The sequence below is a fragment of the Haliotis asinina genome, chromosome 16 (assembly GCF_037392515.1).
Source record: "Haliotis asinina isolate JCU_RB_2024 chromosome 16, JCU_Hal_asi_v2, whole genome shotgun sequence".
Lineage (NCBI taxonomy): Eukaryota > Metazoa > Mollusca > Gastropoda > Lepetellida > Haliotidae > Haliotis > Haliotis asinina.
In genome coordinates this window covers 43,791,380-43,812,188 of record NC_090295.1, presented here as the reverse complement: position 1 = coordinate 43,812,188, position 20,809 = coordinate 43,791,380, and the positions used below count along the sequence as shown (strand labels likewise).

The 20,809-nt window shown below is 39.6% G+C and overlaps 2 protein-coding genes across 2 annotated transcripts; both read left to right on the top strand.

Annotated features, from left to right (window-relative positions):
* Window positions 1–1,407: 1,407 nt before the first annotated feature.
* On the top strand, window positions 1,408–12,708 carry LOC137267604 (heparanase-like). Its single transcript, XM_067802093.1, has 10 exons — window positions 1,408–1,598; window positions 2,207–2,337; window positions 2,870–3,043; window positions 3,293–3,461; window positions 9,036–9,086; window positions 9,460–9,660; window positions 9,856–9,970; window positions 11,390–11,505; window positions 12,120–12,260; window positions 12,549–12,708. The coding sequence occupies exons 1-10, from the start codon at window positions 1,408–1,410 to the stop codon at window positions 12,706–12,708; spliced, it is 1,449 nt and encodes a 482-aa protein (XP_067658194.1).
* A 1,116-nt stretch (window positions 12,709–13,824) lies between these two features.
* On the top strand, window positions 13,825–20,355 carry LOC137268401 (heparanase-like). The gene is made up of 10 exons (XM_067802969.1): window positions 13,825–14,107; window positions 14,352–14,482; window positions 15,543–15,716; window positions 16,155–16,326; window positions 16,922–16,972; window positions 17,128–17,328; window positions 17,986–18,100; window positions 19,439–19,551; window positions 19,762–19,902; window positions 20,153–20,355. The coding sequence occupies exons 1-10, from the start codon at window positions 13,923–13,925 to the stop codon at window positions 20,304–20,306; spliced, it is 1,437 nt and encodes a 478-aa protein (XP_067659070.1). The 5' UTR covers window positions 13,825–13,922; the 3' UTR covers window positions 20,307–20,355.
* Window positions 20,356–20,809: the final 454 nt, after the last annotated feature.

Genomic DNA, 20,809 nt, shown 5'->3' with positions numbered 1-20,809 from the left:
GGAACTAAATACCAGCATCCCATTGCCATATTCATGACCCTTGTCAGAAGATGATAGCTGCTCAATTCTCTGACTATTTATCTGACCCCTAACGTATTTATTTTCACTTTTTCATTTTACTTTCCGAAGCGGCATACCCCTGCATTACTTAATTCAATCATAAAAAAAGGTTCTTATACTGACGTATTGCACGGTCAAGTTTTTGGTACCAAATGGGATTGCCAAACACTCGTCACAGATTTATAAAGCCGAATTAGTTTTCATTCCGTATAAACTCTTGAATATGAAACTTGGCTCTCATGGACCCTTGGACACAAAAGGTGTCTATAACACAATGTGAATCTGCACTTTCACTGGAAAAGTGTTCACTATTATGTTTTGGCTCAGCGCTTCTGTTGATAAGTTGTTGCTTATCGAGAATTTCCCAACTATATTGCTAAGAGTACCAAGAGAAACGCGTATCCAAGCAACATATTCCTTATTGACTATTTTCTGATTCAGCAAAACCTTGGACCCAGACTAAGAGAATATTTCTTTGGGAATTCAGATGAAGTCAAACAGTCTGTACCATGTTTCATCAAAAGAGTGAGTGAGTTTAGTTTTACCTCGTCTTTAGCAAAATTTCAGCAATATCACGGTGAAGGACACCAGAAATGGGCTTCACACCTATGTAGGGAATCGAACCCTGGTGTTCGGCGCTGAGAGCAAACGCTTTACACACTAGGCTACCCCACCGCCCTTTATGCGAAGAGAGTGGTGATGATATCCTAACATAACGTGACATAGCATGTGCAATGAATGGCTTGAGCATGTGTAACTAGTCATTGTAAGTAGTGATGGTATCAGGTATAGGAAATAGTATACAATTCCTGTACTACAGGTGGTAAACCGCATCGTAAATTAATTACGATTTTTATCAGATCTGTCAGTGCTGAACTCATAAGGAGATTATTTCATTTTTTGTTTGCATCACTATTATCCCGAATACACTGCCTTCCATCAATTGATCCGGAGAACATAGAAAGATACAACGAGTGTTTGTCAATATGGCAAGGTCTCCAGCCAAAGAACGTCATATTTAAATCATATTTAGTACTTTTTATTTTTGGGTCACATACAAGATGCCTGAAATGACTCAAGATATTGTTTTATGGGATATTATAACTGTAAAGAAACAAACCAAGTTTTTTCAAATGCGTGTCATGATTATAATATTAAGTGAATAAAAGTGAATATGAGAGAGACAAATTTTGTTCGGTTCTAATTCTAAATAACCACGTCAGCTCTTCGACTGTTCAAACCAGATTATTTCTTTAGTCCCAACGACTACTGGTTTGGACGGGTTCCACTGTACATATAAATGCAGATTATATGGGACGCACATTGCGATAAGAAGAACCTGAGACAATGAAGGGAGCCCTGTCAGCGCTTCTCTTGGTCACCACCTTCATATCCCTCACAGGAACGGCAGGAGTCAATGTCAGCGTCACAGTTTCAACAACACAAGCAGTTTCATTTATTGATGACTTATTTATTGGCGTCACGTTGGACTCCCATCTTCTGCCCGCCTCAGCGCACTGGGGAGGATTAGACTTCAAGTAAGTAGGTCAAGGTTATCGGCACGGAGGACAACAGCGATCGTTTTCTTGACGATTCGTTTCATTTGAAGTTATTAAAAAGTAGTCGGTCAACACTCATAGAGTACGCTACGTTCATACAGAACTAACGAGCACAACTAACCACTTGTTTGTTGTTTTGTGTCCCAACCACATGCTGCATATTTTAGAACGACACATAGCGAACGATAGAATTAAAACTCAACTTGTGGTCTCACGGAGACAAACATAGTTTTGGGCTCTGGGACACAGTATATTTAAAAACTTTTCAGCTCGGAGTTTTCAGCTTTGGAGCACGTCATATTTCAAATGTTCATTATTGAATCATTGAAAAACACAGACCAAAGGTCATGATAAGCCTAACCACGTTCAACAAAGATGTATGTAAGAACACTGTGTCCGAACTACTGATTGGAGAAATAGAATATGTGTAAATGCATTATGCCATTTCAGTTTTGGTGTTTTGTCCGTTACTACATTCTAGATGTGTGGTATCTGAACTCAGCTCTTCCTGCTATCACGCCAATATATAACAAGCTGGTAACTTATTGGGAAGATAGTCCTTGTTCCAAGCTGTTGTTTACCTCCAGCTCTCCGAAAGTCCAGGCTCTGGCTAAAGGTTTGTCTCCATGCTATCTGAGGATTGGAGGCACTGGGGGTGACAATCTGACCTTTGCTTCCACGAGCCATGGCACAACAGATGCTAGTCATACATTTACGGGTGTGTATATCTCGTATTATACCTACAGTTTGTCTAATTATTGCATATGTGCATATCCTTGAGGGCAATACAGCTCTTTCTTCCCGGGGTGAGGGTCGCAATAACCCTTCCTTCGAATATTCCCGAATTGTGGTGCCCCACTTAGGGTCACTTAGTTATTTTGTATGCATTAATTACATGCCTTTGTGTTCCATTCTGAAGTCGCCGTAGCTGCCCATCATGGTCTTATTGTTATCCTTTACAAGCGCTTCATTCGCTTTATGTTCAGGTCACAAATTACACGTCATTTTAGAGTGATCTCCCTTCTAGTCGTCTGCTCTACGTAAAAGCACATGTTCAACGTTGCCCATACTCCGGGTTTGTACGGCTAGAAGCATGCATAGGTCTCTCACCGCTATTCATAGTGATTTATTATAACACTGTCAACAAGAGGAATGAAGATTTATAAATAAATACAGATCTTTATATCATCTTTTGAGGACAATATACAAATTGTAAATATTTGTGATGAGTCGGTCTGTTATGTCTGCAGGAGCCTCCTGGGATGTTCTTAACACATTTGTCCAGGATGTCAACTGGAAACTTATATTCGGTCTGAACGCTCTGAAGAGGAAAGAGGGGAACTGGGATCCTACCAACGCAAAAGAACTGCTGCAATACAACAGTGTAAAGGGGTACCAACTGGCAGGCCTGGAACTCGGAAATGGTATTGACATAACCATATGCATGGACATATGTGATTTAAAGTTACCATGTTACTTCCGTAAAGTATGACTCGAATTTAATACAGAATTAAATACAATGTGCAAAAATGTGTAAATCTCATAACTATTTTTGGCTGAATTCGAGAACGTGTGCCACTTCTCTACACTACTCCAATGCTACAATGTCACAGTTCCCACTACTATGAACAACTTTTCCTGTTATGTTCTCAGAAAGGTGTTAATTGTTACAGAACCTGACATATTCCCTCAGCAATATAACATCACCGTGAGTGGCAGTCAGATGGGCATGGACTTCTACAGCTTGAAGAAGCTGCTCCGATCGACACCTGGATATGAGACAACACCAGTGATTGGACCTGACCTGGCCACTGTTACTGGATCTGAAGCATTCTTTGCTGAGTGAGTACATCGCCGGAGTTTTTGCCATACAGATATTGTGAGCCGAATCACATTATACTGAGTTTCATCTTTGGTATAAGTAACCAACGCAATGCGTAAATGGAAATATCAACATTGGACAAAATACCAATAACAAGTTCAAAGGAATTTATGCGGTCCAGCTCGTGCAAACAAAACATCGGACGTTTCCAGCGAGTGGCAAATCCATGCAGTCGGGTTACCTAACTGACAAACACACATATGACGTATCGGGACAATACCTGATTGATAATTCATATATGACGTATCGGGACTATACGTGACTGATAAGTACATACATGACCTATCGGGACAATACCTGACTGATAAGTTCATATATGACCTATCGGCACAATACCTGACTGATAAGTACATACATGACCTATCGGCACAATACCTGACTGATAAGTACATACATGACCTATCGGCACAATACATGACTGATAAGTACATATATGACGTATCGGCACAATACATGACTGATAAGTTCATATATGACCTATCGGCACAATACATGACTGATAAGTACATACATGACCTATCGGCACAATACCTGACTGATAAGTACATATATGACGTATCGGCACAATACGTGACTGATAAGTTCATATATGACGTATCGGCACAATACATGACTGATAAGTTCATATATGGCCTATCGGGACAATACCTGACTGATAAGTACATATATGGCCTATCGGGACAATACATGACTGATAAGTTCATATATGACGTATCGGCACAATACATGACTGATAAGTTCATGTATGACCTATCGGGACAATACATGACTGATAAGTACATACATGACCTATCGGCACAATACATGACTGATAAGTTCATATATGACCTATCGGCACAATACGTGACTGATAAGTTCATATATGACGTATCGGCACAATACATGACTGATAAGTTCATATATGGCCTATCGGGACAATACCTGACTGATAAGTACATATATGGCCTATCGGGACAATACATGACTGATAAGTTCATATATGACCTATCGGCACAATACGTGACTGATAAGTACATATATGAGGTATCGGCACAATACATGACTGATAAGTTCATATATGGCCTATCGGGACAATACCTGACTGATAAGTACATATATGACCTATCGGGACAATACCTGACTGATAAGTTCATATATGACCTATCGGGACAATACCTGACTGATAAGTTCATATATGACGTATCGGCACAATACCTGACTGATAAGTTCATATATGGCCTATCGGGACAATACCTGACTGATAAGTACATATATGGCCTATCGGGACAATACATGACTGATAAGTTCATATATGACCTATCGGCACAATACGTGACTGATAAGTTCATATATGACGTATCGGCACAATACATGACTGATAAGTTCATATATGACCTATCGGGACTATACATGACTGATAAGTTCATATATATATGACATATCGGGACAATACATGACTGATAAGTACATACATGACGTATCAGGACAATACCTGATTGATAAGTTCATATATGACGTATCGGGACTATACGTGACTGATAAGTTCATATATGACCTATCGGCACAATACCTGACTGATAAGTTCATATATGACCTATCGGGACAATACATGACTGATACGTACATATATGACCTATCGGGACAATACATGACTGATAAGTACATATATGACCTATCGGGACAATACTTGACTGATATTGATAAGTTCATATATGACCTATCGGGACAATACATGACTGATAAGTTCATATATGACCTATCGGGACAATACATGACTGATACGTACATATATGACCTATCGGGGCAATACATGACTGATAAGTACATATATGACCTATCGGGGCAATACATGACTGATAAGTACATATATGACCTATCGGGACAATACTTGACTGATATTGATAAGTTCATATATGACCTATCGGGACAATACATGACTGATAAGTTCATATATGACCTATCGGGACAATACATGACTGATACGTACATATATGACCTATCGGGACAATACATGACTGATAAGTACATATATGACCTATCGGGACAATACTTGACTGATAAGTACATATATGACCTATCGGGGCAATACATGACTGATAAGTACATATATGACCTATCGGGACAATACTTGACTGATATTGATAAGTTCATATATGACCTATCGGGACAATACATGACTGATAAGTTCATGTATGACCTATCGGGACAATACATGACTGATAAGTTCATATATGACCTATCGGGACAATACATGACTGATAAGTTCATGTATGACCTATCGGGACAATACATGACTGATAAGTTCATATATGACCTATCGGGACAATAACGTACGGATGAGCGCATAAATGACATATGGCGGATAAGTACATATCTGTCGTTTCGCAGTAAACACACAGTGTGCATAATGAGTCGTCCTACTTAATGAATTTAATATTTTCATGACAACAGTAAGATCTTTGAAATTGGGGACTAGTCTTATACTGATGAGCTTAGCCTCGGCAAGTCTAGCTGAGTGGATGTGATCTGTATTAAAAGTAGACCTGGCATGAAAAAAAGTACGCCAACAACTTCGCCAGTCTAACCGAAATTTTATGAAAAATTTCCTGGAATGGTAGTATATTGTATGCCCGAGATCATAAAAGTATTACGCACAAAGATATCAAATTTTCGCGTGTCATAGTTACGCACATAAACACGTTGGCCAAACGAAGAAGTAGGATATAGTATGGTTAAACAGTCTCCACTAAATAAGCTCGGTAAGCCCAAATCTGTCGAACTTCCACGACTGCCATTACCACATGAACAGCGCTCAAACAGATTGCAATACATACTGAGTAGATGAAAACTACGATAAATATAAACAATGACTGGAGGACAGTCCACGTAGCTGGGATGAACAATTATGTCCGAGAGAGTACACGTAAAGACAAAACCTTCAAATTTTGCAAACAAAAGTTAACATACATTCTGTATACAGAAACATGAGTCTCATTAACCTATTCAGACAAAGATCTCAGTCGATCCGATTTGTCTCGTGCGAAAGTGAACAGACACCTCAAACAACTCCTGTTACGCTGAATTACAATTCCTTGTTTCAAAAGAAAATGGTATTTGCAAATGAAATGTACCTATAAACTTTAATAACATCGTATTTCTATACTTTTTTATCTCGTGTTTTGGGCAACATACCTCTACTACGAAATCACAGACTGACATTGTTTGATGAGGTCGTAAAATGATTCACAATGCATCTGATTCACTGGTTACACCTGTTACGTATTTTTTAGCCCTTATTCAGTTCTGTAACGCACAGTTAGATTGATATAATATCATTTCAGTACCAGACCGCCAGAGTTTAGTAGCGACAGAGCCTCGTTTTGAGATTTCCAAGATTTCCAGCTTTCCGTTTGTCAGAGCTCGCTGTACGATTAGAAGGTATCAGAAGGGACATAGTTTTGCAATATACAAATGCTTAGATGTAGCAGACCAGACTGATTAATAGTGATGTATCCAGTTAAATGGATTACTCTCAAAATTCTGGACCGGTTGTGCAATAGGACGGAACTCAGTAAACAGTAAACAAGTCTGTTCTGTAATCAGTGTTTTCACTTGCACACATATGACGGGGAGCATTTGATGACGAATGTCGAGGCTTGTTGACATCAACTTGAAAGGTTGCGTTCAAAGGTGTTCTGTCAATTATATCTACTTTCTTCTGTCTGGCTGTTGCTGTTGATGACATTGTGAAGTCGGCTGGTTTTGCATGGTCTGTTGCTTCGCCGGGTTGGCTTGGCTGGGCTGGTTTCTGTTAGTTCTCCGTTCTTCCCCAAAGATAGTGATTGACGTTAACGCTTCTCCTGTCTACCATCATCTCTGAAGTACCAATTGCTTTGCTGCAAGTTAGGGTTGGCGAATAAATCCTAAATCACGCTACCCAGATTCTCCACCATCTGACCAACAACGTTCGTTTGTAATGTTTAAAGAAGGTAGTTCAGGATGGTTGACAACAGACGGAAGTCAAACGTCAACGGTAGAGGTGAAGTCAGCGGTAGCAATGTTTATTATGGGTGGGGGATTACGGTTCAAATGGTACAAGTTGATAGTAGCCACGTGAATGAATGCACAGCGGGACAAAGTGGCCAGTGTTCCCGCTGTGGGGTTCGGTAACACACATGTTGAAGTCAGACAGCGATTCTTCTAAAGACATAGTCGTTGTTTTCACGACGATGTGGTCGAAGGCTCAACTAGCTGCACAATGTGTCTACTGATGATCCGGACCATCTCTTTCACTCGTCTCGTCTCGTGTCTCCGGCTGATCACGTCAGTCAGGATTTATACACATGGCATAACCTGTTCACATATATACACGTAAGAAACATCAGAGAGGTGTTGACTGACAGTTACTGATAACACTGATAAACAAGGGTTTTGTCTGGAGGCGGTTTACAATAAGAGTGGATACACCGAATGTTTGCGAATATATCAAACAGACAAACGAGATGGAATTTCAGGCCACGTTGGACATATATTAAAATATTTAGGTCGTTTGAATATATGGAGTTTTAGAGAAACTTATTGAAATGTTTTAATCTATGGTAAAAGACTTAGCCTCTACATAAAAAAATAGCCATCAAGTTATGGTTTCTATATTGTTCTCGCATCTACTCATCATTTATGAGAATAACATACGAACGAGGATAACTGACACATGGGGAGGTTCACTGACACTAATACATGCTCACAGAAAATCTGCCTCACACTCCTGGCAAACAAGGCATGTTCCATTCTGCACAAAGCGTTCTGAAATATAAACACCAAAGGAAGGGCTTGAAATCATAAGTGCCGGAAAATTGAATGCATGCGTCTTGTCACACAGTCTTTAGGAGAGTTAACGATCTCTCTGACTCTGCATGAAAAGACCAAAATATGAATAAAATAAGGCTTAGTCATCTCCTTTCACTGATTTTGGCATGCCAACAACTCAGTGGGGACTGGCTGATTAATATTTTTCGGACGACCAAACCACATTACTTTGTTTTCATTTGACCCATCCCAGCACATATTCCGATTCATATCCATTGCAACTGGTGTGAAGGAAGGGGAGGATAAATGGTTACCAGTTATGATGACATATGTATTTATTGTCTAACTGTTCCAAGCATATTTCATAGATGCCACCAGCGAGGTAGACCAGCATTCCACTTCGAGTTTTCTCGGTGCTCACCACATTTAGTACATGGAATCGTCAGTCCAGACGTAACCATGGTTTCCCTCAGAAACAAAATCGCCAGGTGAAAAGAGCAAATTAATAACAGTGGACATTTAATGAACGGACCACTGAAACTTAATGAACTATGAAGACATCTTGCAAGCGTCGGTCTCACCAGCCACATTTGCAAGAAGAAGAAAGAAAACAACACAGCAACAAGCGTAGCATTACTGTGCGTGGCTATCAGTGTTTTGTGATAATGTTCGGCTACCGAACCAGGAACACATATTATTTTTACAGTAAACCACGCAGGCTTCAATGATCATTAATGTTTGCTTTTCAGGTTCTTCACTGGAGGAGGAGACAAGGCCGTGGACAGAATAACTTTTCACCAGTACGTGCAAGTGATTTTGTTATCTTTGTTCTACTCTGCTCAAATACTTCCTCGAATATGGTTTTATATTCCAATCCTATTTTTTCATTCTGTGATACAATTTTGACAATACTGTCATGACTTACTGAAAGATTAATCAGTTCATGTGTAATATTATACTAAAGTCCACATTTATTACATACAAATGACTTCAAAATTACTTTCTGAAATATAGTCGTTTAACCTCAGTCGTGGAAGGTCACAATGTCAGGCGTGACGGCTGGTATGAAAAAGCCATGCAGCTAAGTAGATTGTCACATTTACTTAACAGCTGTACTTCCAACCTCTCAAGAAAGATGATAAATACTGTCAAACTTATCCTTGTTTCTTACAGTTACTACACCAACGGCGACACCGCACAACTCTCTAATTTCACCGATCCCAAGTTGATGGACACACTTGTCACTAATATTCAGACAGCGCTGGATGTGACACGACGCACCAACCCACTGACTCCAGTCTGGCTGGGAGAGACGTCCTCCTGTTATCATGGCGGGGCTCGAGGAATCTCTGATAGATATGTCGCCGGATTTCTGTGCGTAGAACATCAACACACCTATACTCGCATAATGATGGCTGATGGTAGTTTATGATATTTTTTTCAAGTGATATTTACAAAATAAGTAGCTCAAGGTAACATTTGCTCCCAGTTATAGAATCGTTAGTTAAGTAAACCGACTGGCACATATTGCAAGATCAACACTGCCTTTTGAAAGTGTGAACTGTTCAGGTGGCTGGACAAGCTTGGGATTGCTGCCCGGATGGGATTGAAAGTAGTCCTCAGACAGGATTTCTACGTTGACAACTATCCACTGATTGACGATGAAACCTTTGATCCATTGCCTGTAAGTATAGAGACGACCTTTGACCCATTGCCTGTAAGAATAGGAACGACCTTTGACCCATTGCCTGTAAGAATAGGAACGACTTTTGATCCATTGCCTGTAAGAATAGAGACGACCTTTGGCCCATTGCCTGCATGCACCAAACTGATATTTTGTTCATGTATATATATGCTACATGGACACGGTGCACAACCCACTGGGTTTAAACATTCTTTGCTGCTGGATCAAATGTTTCCTAGGATAGTGTTTTGGTTTAAGAAACGTCCAGTCTTGTAAATCAAACCATTGTCAGGTGATGTGACTAGTGTGTATAGGAATGGGATTGGGCATTGCAGCATCCTCCTGCGAGGACTGCATATCACCGGGATACTAGACATATGTAACACCGACAACAATAAGTCACCGTTTTCTGTGATGCACTCTTGTTTTATAGACTCACCACAGTGTTGCCTTTAAGCCAAATATGAGTGTTTCATTGAAAGTTCATGCCTGGTTAATCTCAACGTCTGATATTTTACGTACGAGTCATGTGGGATGATGGTGTATTATTCACGACTGAGGTTATTAAAACCTGCAGTGAAACAATCCAAAGTTGGATGAACGCTATGCATTTCTATCAAGGAATGAGAAAGGTAACCATCCTAGACTGAATTTGATTGGAGCACTGATGAAACGTGTTCTCAGTCATAATGGCGTCTGCCGGGTAGAAGTTCATATTCCGTTACACATCTTTTGGAAAACCGTTTCCTGCGATGACGATGAAGGATATTTATGTTTTCGTTGCCAAAGACGACTGCAGATGATGGTGTGTAACCACTGTTTGCAATATTTCAATTTGCGAGTCAGCCATCAGGGCCTGCAGACCTTAAAATCTACAGGCACTGAAAGAAATCTGCAGGCACAATTTGTTAAAGACAAACCAATAAAAACATAATACACTGCACTTTAGACAGTTTCATGCGGTATCTACAAAATCAGTCAGGGGAGACTATGGTGCACACAGAAGTTTTTATTTTGGTAAAGACTGGTGCTGCCAGTGATGGTTCTCGAACGATAATGAAAAACACGGGAACGATTCTGATTGAAGAAAATGACAGACAATTCACAGAAGATCGCCTTGGCCTGCAAATATTTGCAACTGACGGCTCGATGACGGTCCTCGGCGATTATTTCTATCGGTGTAGGTAACAGAATTAAAATTCACTGCACGGAATAGCTGAAACAATGACAAATATTAAGACTAATTCATTGTGATGGGTTTTTTTCTCAAACATTTCACAGATTAATATTCATTAAGCAATAAATGACCCTGAACATTTAACTCACCCAAATATGGTTGTTGAGAAGTCAGTCGTTCCTATATTTTATCTATATAGATGTAAGCATATAAGTTTGTTTTGTTCATGTGTTCCTCCGCAGGACTACTGGTTAACTGTCCTGTACAAGAGACTGGTGGGAGGCGCTGTGTTTTCAGTGGAGGCGAGCGTGGACAACAGCACCATCAGAGCCTACGCCCACTGTACAAAGCCATCCATGTAAATTCAAACACCATAATGCAGACAGATATTTTAATGCATTAGCCTGTCTAGATGTAAATTCAAAGTAGGAAGAAATCGTCTGTTTAATGGGACACATGAGAGGTTAGGTGTCACGAAACTATGAACGGATGGATATGGTTCTACAAGTTTATTCTTTGAAAGGCAACGTTTCGACACAGATTCTATTCAGAGGAAATGTGAGAAAATATATATGTGTGTTGCTCTTACAATAGATTTTGGATGGGGTTTATATGGTGTAGATGTTGATGTGTAAGAGCTTTTATTACAGATTTAGTAAGTGGATTGGAAGTCGGTTAGATATATACAAGGACTGAATTGGATTAACCAAATGATTGTACGCCAGATGAATGTGTGCACAATACATGAGGTTGCTGTACATAGAATGTACTTTATATTGATGTTTTCCGATGTGATGAAATGGATACCCAGTCTGGTTTGCCAGCCTTTTGTCGAGAGAGGCCTCCTTCCGTATGCCATGGAGAATGACACATAACCAATGCAAAATACAGGACTAATTGATACATGTAACAAGGTCAGATTCATGTTCAGTCGAGGGAAAGGGCCCTCTGATATATACTGTTGTGTTTTAGTTCCTATGGCTACGTGCCCGGTAGTGTGACGATGTACTTCCTGTTGCCCACGGATAACACCATCTCCATGACGTTTCCACAATTTCCCGGCCAACCTGTAGATGTGTTCTGGCTGACGCCAGTCGGTGGACTCACCAGCAAGTAAGTCCCTCTCAAATCTGAAGTCTCCAAGTTCACTCCAGTAGACTCACTGGCAAACACTTCCTCCCGTCACTCTACAGACACTTACTGATTCACATCAAGTGATATACTCACTAACAGGGAATTTACAAAAGACTGATGACAGAGGTGGTAACATAAACTGAGATGCCTCTGGAAAACCACAGAAAAAACGTTATGTGAGTGGCCAAAACTATTAACATATCATGTACGAATAAAAAAGTAATATAGGTAAAATTCAAGGAACGTGTTTAATCTTCACCATTTTAGGACTGTGGCCTTGAACAACAACCCGATAAAGCTGGTCAATAATACGCTGCCGGAGCTGAAACCTAACAGGATGGAGACAAACACTCTTACCTTCCCTGGGAAGTCATTCGGGTTCATTGTCTTCCCCGAGGCTGATGTGGCCGCCTGCAGCAGCCAGTGAGGATGTTCACAGAATGATTCAGAAGAAACTGTACCATCTGCTTATGCTATGAAAATAAACTGGAATACGTATTCTTAATTTAGTCATATGTTTCCCTAATAGTAGTCAAGCTGAATCCTTGCATGCACACAGAGTAATATTAACAGTTTCAAATTTCAATTAAAATGGCAAAATTATAGGTTCTTATCTTTATAAAAAGAGTCAACACTGACATGATAATTTTGTGTCACATTTACACGAGTAAAGTATGCCGTGTACATCCATTGTTCCGAATGGTAGTCTTTGACTTAGATGTGAATCAGCATGTAAATCCTTGCGAGTATATACTAGTATCAGCTAGTACTTGAAGCTGCCGTCGGGGGGAAAGGGGCAGCCTACTGGAATCAATATCCGTTCGTCAGTCTGAAGGTTTAGGTTCAGTTTTCCAAAAGATACAATGTGGGAATGCCCCAAGTACTAGTAGATACAATGTGGAGAATAGTTTTTTCTTCTTTTTTTATTTGTTAATTATGTTTTTATTTATTTATTTATTTTTGTTTGTTTGTGTCCGAGGTTTGCCGAGGATATTTTTACCTTTACCAAAGAGTGATGATGTAATTGATATCAGTACACACGAGTGTGAGATTCTGTTAATCATCCAAAATCATTCTTCATTAGTTTTCAATGAACACAGCATTGTACATTTCAATGTACATCTCTGATCACAGCATTGCCGTTAGATGGGCAGTGCAGCGATGTCATAGCATTGTGACGTCATGACGACATAGCATTGTCAGGGCATTGTACAAAATCTACTGTCAAAATGGTATCTTCCAGGAGATATCGTCTGATCTCACACAAGTGATATCTTCTGTGGGACACAGTTCGGGATGATAAATTGTTTTTGTGAAATAAGACTGTCTCGGCATAATCATACCGATTTCCTCTCTTCCGAGTCACACTAACAGTTTCCAGAGAAATGTGACAGCATTTAGAACTGTGAATCCTAATTGTACAACTAGCCCAGTACACTGTTTATATTAAATATACTTCGATCCATATAGGTATGACGCTGTTTTCAAAATTTTCCATCATCACGATAGAGTAAACTAGTTTTTAGCAGTTCTATCTTATCAGTAACTTCTGGTTGTCGCTGGATCGGGTTTAGTCGTTCGAAATACATCTGAATTCCTTTCTATGGATACAGGTTAACTGCATACAGTGCTTCTGACACCATGGCTATCAAACCTATGCTGTTTATACTATGCTTCCTGCATGTGCGATGTATAGTGAGTCAGTCTGTTTCGGTCACTGTTGCTACGGACAAGCCGATAGCAACAACAGATGACCATTTTGTTGGAGTGACCTTTGATTCAACAATGCTACCGATATCAGCTAATTGGTATGGGCTTGATTTCAGGTGAGTAGATTTACATTGTGTTGATACGTAGCATTTACATGAAAATTTTGTTGGCGTGATACTTGATTCGGAAATCCTACCAATATGCCTCGACTTTAGGAAAGCATACTAGTTCATTTAATTGATTTAATTTCATTCAGTTAATTGTTATTGTTATGTTTATGCTATTTAATATAAATTTTAGATTTCAAATACATATACACTGTCTTGTGGGTGCGTTGTTCATTGTAAGATTTGTTTGTAGTTCGCCCAAAGTTCAGACGCTGGCTAAAGCATTGTCTCCGTGCTACCTGAGGATAGGCGGAACACCTGGAGACTTCATGACCTTTGACCCGACAGGTCATGGGGGTACAGGTCCGAACGCTACTTACACTGGTATGTTCCTATTGTTGAGGTGTCATCAATGACAACACGCGAAATGAATCGTGTTGAATTCTTTCATAGCGCTCTTTTTGTTTAAAAACAAAAATCAGCGCGTTGAGTTGGCATACATTTTCACATGGAAGAACCAGCGGCACATATATTCTATTTGTATTCACAGTAAAGACGGTCACAACTGAATGACCTTACACAGCTTCATCATATTCATTAGCCGTAATTAAACCTTCAAGGGTGACGTGGATCTTTGATTTTTTCAGCCATAAAATGATACGCTTAAATGAACGTTAAACAATAGCCAGATTAAGCTCAGTTCAAATTTCTGCACTTCAAGTCTGGATGGTCGATGTCTTTCCAGTTACCCTGCTTGATGAAATCAGCGATCCCCTAAAGATTGGCGTTTTAAATGGACTGTAATTATACTCCTCAAAACAGTTATGGGATAATGAACTTTCAGTTTGGATAGTAAGTGTAAACGTTAACAAACGTTTCAAGGACAGACATCTTATGCACGCACCACCATTTCCCTCTGTTACCACCCCTAACACAACGCATTAGCCCCACACGAGGTAAAATTGATTTTGACGTTTTTCAAAAAGGTCAAGAAATCACTTAGAACATTAATTTTGACACTCATCTAGCATCACACTTTTGTTAGTGTTTGTTTCTTGTCTTTTTGGTTTAAAATGAAAATCGTATGGATGCAAATTACATCCCATACACCATCATCTTTCAAAAGCGGCTACATTCCAAATAACTATGGTTGTAAGGAAGTGCAAATGGTGATGCACTCTCAAAACATTCAATAATATTATATCAACATTGACTGACTCCGATAAATCTCCTAAATATATTTAATCGTAAATATACAAAAAAATGAAGATCCCCTACTTCTTCTGAAGAGTATATATTACGACGTCTCTGTGTTTGTAAACAATGAAACCAGTTCTTACGTCAACTTTGTGGAATAGAATATTTATCAGGGCAACATGTCTTTCCGTTGGTTTATCGTGCTGAGAGCGTAGCACGTGTACGATAAACAATGTTTATGTTTGAGGTGCTATGTGGGACAAGCTTAACGCCTTTCTGAAGACCGTTGGATGGGACCTGGTGTTTGGCCTCAATGTCCTCAAGCGGAAGGACGGACAGTGGGACCCTACAAACGCCCAAGAACTGATGAAGTATAGCTATGATAGGAGCTACAAGATACCCGCATTTGAACTGGGAAATGGTAGAGTATATGTCAACGGTTCATATATATATATATATATATATATATATATATATATATATATATATATATATATATATATATATATATATATATATATATATTTCCCTCTTACTAGAGTTTTCACCTCTGCCTTTAAGTAAAAGTTTGTTCTACAGCACATCTGACAATATAAGCTTTCCCTTGGAAGTAAACAATCAGGATACGGCAAGATCATACTTGCTGATAGCAAAGAACTGACAATTATTAACTACAAACATCCTGAGGAAACAAGTATAGGTCTGCAAATACTTCACGTCAAGAGACATCCGTCAATAGGCGTGATGGATTGGAACAATTCTGAAGTTAAAACAGTGCAACATTCCATGGCAGATGTACCTAGAGTTTTCTCCTGGGTGTTCTTCTGTGAATCATTGTTTTTTTCTGTGTTTCTTCCAGAACCTTCATATTTCCCTGAACCATTTACTGACACTATATCTGGAGCACAGCTTGGACGAGATTTTCTTCATCTTAGGGCAATCCTCAAGTCTACGCCTGGGTTTGAATCCACCTTGGTAATTGGACCTGACGTAACAGGTATATCTGGGAAGAAGTCATTGATATTCCGAGAGTAAGTGAAGGTTCCAGTCACTATTGGTTCAAACTGTTCTGAGTATATAATGGGAATATGTTTATGAATAGAACAATGTCTCCAAGTGCTTCAGGTTTTGTTGGCTTGTTGTTAAATACCACACTCATCAACATTCCATCTGTATGGCGTCGGTCTGTAAATAATCATGTCTGAACCAGACAATCCAGTGATCAAGGCAATTGGAGTACGTGGGCATGGGGACTGAAGACCAATTCTACACCGGATCATAGTTCGTCATTATAGTTCGTCAGCCAAACTTTTGGAACACGATTTTAAACAAGAAAAGGTATCTGACTGAAAAACGCTCATTTAATAATGATATCTGACGACCTAATTGGGTGATGAATTTCCAATCTTTATGTCAAGTATTTTCATATAAAGTTTCTGTCAACAACCCGTACCTTAACAAACCCGTGTTCCAAAAGCTAGATAGGCGAACTATGGCTGTTTCATTATAACCATGAAGTAAACATTTTTTTCATAAGTTTAAACTAAATCGAACTCTTACCAAGAGTCACTGACATTTTGTATTCTAAGGAGTCTGATGCCTGGATTTATACACTACTTTTTACAGTTTTTTCAAAGGTGATGGAGCTAAAGCTGTGGACAGGATAACCTTTCACCAGTGAGTCTTGAGCTGAAATGTTATTCTTATTCAATTACATCAGTTGTACTGTTTGCTTTTAACTTCGCATATTATTTTACTTTATATATTAATCGGTGTAGATTAGATATTGTGTAAACAGCGTTTTTGGCGTCAGAAATCATTTGACTGTGTAGGTACTATGCCTATGAAGCCTTTGGTACACCGGAAAAGTGTACAGACCCCAAAGTGATGGACGCTCTGATAACTGACATCAACATAGTCCGTAACGTCACCAGTCTCTCCAACCCCGACACGCCCCTGTGGCTCGGGGAGACGTCATCCTTCTATGGAGGTGGGACTCCTGGTGTGTCTGACAGATACGTAGCAGGCTTTCTGTGAGTACTGGTCATCTTTTCCAGGTTAACTACACTCTAGCTTATTACACTGTATAGTGCACGAGTCACATACTGGATATGGTTCTTTACAGTATTCTTTGGATTTGTCCCATAAATAAAACACAAGAAATGGGCTGCACTAACGGTTTCCTTCCCGGGTCTGCAATTTTAAAACAGTAAACTACAGTTGAGCTTTAATGAGACTGACTGTAAAATAGCCTTATCAGGCAAACCAGATGTTGACTGTAGAAGCCGACAGAGATTGGTGTCCCACAATCAGTTTCTGTATTTACCATACACAATGAGTTCCTCTATTTGCCATACACAATTTTGTTCTCAATTAAGCACACACGAACTGCTTGTGAGACACCAAGCTCGGCCATCAAGCACCATCTTCTCCGCTGTTCTGCAAAGCATTTCCCACTTAGGGTCTACAACATCCAACATGTGATGACTGCTTGTAATGCCCATAGATTGTAGGTTCCTCAGGATTATGAACTATATTTGTTGTAAAGTCTTCCACAATAGATGGATGGATGTATGGATGGATGTGCAACCTCACCTCACAAGTACAAGCAGCGTGACCGTATTACGTTCTGAATTCACTTTGAATAGCAAACGTAACTGCATTTTATCTATACGCATCTTATTGTTCAGATGGCTGGATAAGCTCGGGATTGCTGCACGAATGGGACTTAAAGGGGTATTGAGACAATCGTACTATGGGAAGAACTATTCTCTTATCGAGATGAACACGTTTGAACCCTATCCGGTAGGTACAATAGATATATCCCATGTGTGTTCTACAATGCAACTTTACCCTAGGTGTTTCTATCACAAAGTCATACATGCACACATTGTCACTGTCATAAAGTTGAATTATTCGTTTGATTTCGAGAAAACGTTCTTTCTTGTGGCCACAAATACATGTTCAGTAATGACTTTCTATTCTCCTTGATACACCAAATGCCATTAACATTGCACAGTTGAGTATGGTCTGTGTTTCAGTGTGTTGAGCAAACTTTCTCTTTTGGTACTTAGTCATGTTGATACATCTGATGCAAATCAGAATGCAATGACGTGGCATGTTGTATTATCTCACCTCACACATGAATGTCGCTTTCTGATTGGCTAAGCGCTATTCTGTTATTTTCAATGTACCCCGCTCACAGGCGATGTATTATTTTCAATGTGCACCGCTGGGAAATCCGAACTCTTCTGGTGCTTCATGGTAGTGCTTTTTTTATCTCGAATAACATTGAATCACGCATCAAGCACGGAAATTACCGATGTTTTGCGACTGAACATCGATGATGGAAGGGAGATAACTCTAAATGTGTTCACCTTGTGTCGTCTGCAATATGGCGATTGGTCTCGCATTCAACAGAAGTGCTTCAAACAGTTTAAAATTATAATTCAGGTATTCGGTAAGATACATACTTTGTTCACTGGTCCCTCGGGGCCTATGGGCTCATGTACCCTCGAGCTTTGTTTAACATAAACAAACCTCGAGGGTACATGAACCCATGGCCTCCTCGCGACCAGTGAACAACGTATAACGTGCCATTGTTTCATTGTGTCGCTGTGTCATTGTGTCTCTGTGTCATCGCATCACTATGCCATTGTGCGATTATGTCATTATGTCTTTGTAGCACTGTGTCATTGTGAAACTGTTCCATTGTACCATTGTTTCAGTACCGCTTTTGCCATACTCTAAGTATGGTCGAATCGTACAGTCCATTCTACTTCAAGCAGACATGTCTAAATATGATTGTGTTGCGTCTATTTCCCGCCAGAGGGTATCATTTGTGATGAATGAAATTTACATGACATATATGTCTGTATGTACGAGTGTGTTCAATGTGTGACAATTGTCACTTTCCAGAACTATTATCTAACGTTGCTCTACAGCAGACTGGTTGGGAACAAGGTGTTATCTGTGCAGACCAACTCAACCGAGAGTAACAAAGCACTAAAAACTCGAGTCGAGCCGGGCACATAGTTTGCGTTGTCCTAACGTTTTCAAAGATGGCGGAAGGTATCTGGTATTCTGTATTAACCATACTGGTAATCTGTCTTTCCTCAATCTGGGACAATTATCTCTTTCCAGGACTATTATCTGACGTTGCTCTACAAGAGACTGGTTGGGAACAAGGTGTTATCTGTACAGACCAACTCAACCGAGAGCTTAAGAGTCTACGCCCACTGTGCCAGACAAGACAGGTAGACACTTAAAACGTGTTTTGACGGATGCTCAATATACAAGACACAGATGATGATGTTTCAATCTGGTTCTAATTATATCAGAACTCCTGTTTATGAGAGATAAAAAGTGTACTCTGGGGACACTTTGCGAAAAAGAGATGAGTATTGTGTGACTCTTCTGATTTTCTCAACTATTTAATGCGTTCCTCCTGTTTTCAACGTTTCCAGCCTGTACAACTACAAGCCAGGTAGTGTTGTAGTCTATATAATCAACGTTAATAGCTACACCACTGTCGTCACCTTCCCACAGTTCCAGAAGCATTTGGATCTCTTCTGGCTGAAACCAGAGTTCATAGAACTAACATCCAGGCAAGTATATGGACGCGTGGTTTCTACATGTAGTGAGACGAATTTTATATAATAGAACGTAAATGCTTTCTCGTAAAGGCCAAAAATAACCCTGAGACTTCCACTTTACATACTCTAAAAGTGCTATGTGTCAATGACATTTCTCTAACTATCGGACAAATGAACAACTTATATCAATGGACTAGGCTACTATGTATCGTATTGGCAGAGAAATAAAAATGGCCGTGTGACATCGTCCATGTATTTGCAGGAATGTCACTCTGAATGGTAAACGACTGGATTATGTGAACAACACCATCCCTGACATGCCCCCTCTAAAGGCCTATGGCGGGTTCCTCATGTTACCAGCGAAGTCCTTCGGTTTTGCTGTATTTCCCGATGCTGATGTTGATATATGCAAGTGACTGACAATTTGTAATACGGGTATTACACTAATATAACATTACAAATCTTTGCCTTCGTTTTGTTGCTGTAATCTGCGTGACTTGGTTGCATCATCTAGATAATAGGTCAGTTTGACTATTACAGATGTCAGTTTATGTACAAGATGATTGAATTACTTCTGCAAGGAAGCTCACCGCAAACTCGATTTTCCAATTTATAGACGTCCGTTTACACGGAATATGATAGTTCGCGTTAATTGCTACTTCAGACGAGACTCACAGCCAGGCAGTAGCTGAAAGCAATAGCATCATTATGAGACCATTAAATACAGATCCGAGGTGTGTTCCTTTTAGTATCAACTTACATGAACAAAAGATAATTTATTACTAAAATAGAAGTTAAATACGTAGATGCGTTTTCAGGTGGGCCTTAAAGTAGCCTTACATTTTAAACGAACCAGATCTGATGGTAGAGTGGATGGTGACGCTTTCAGGATTATGTTCCAAATTTGTAAAAGGTTTGT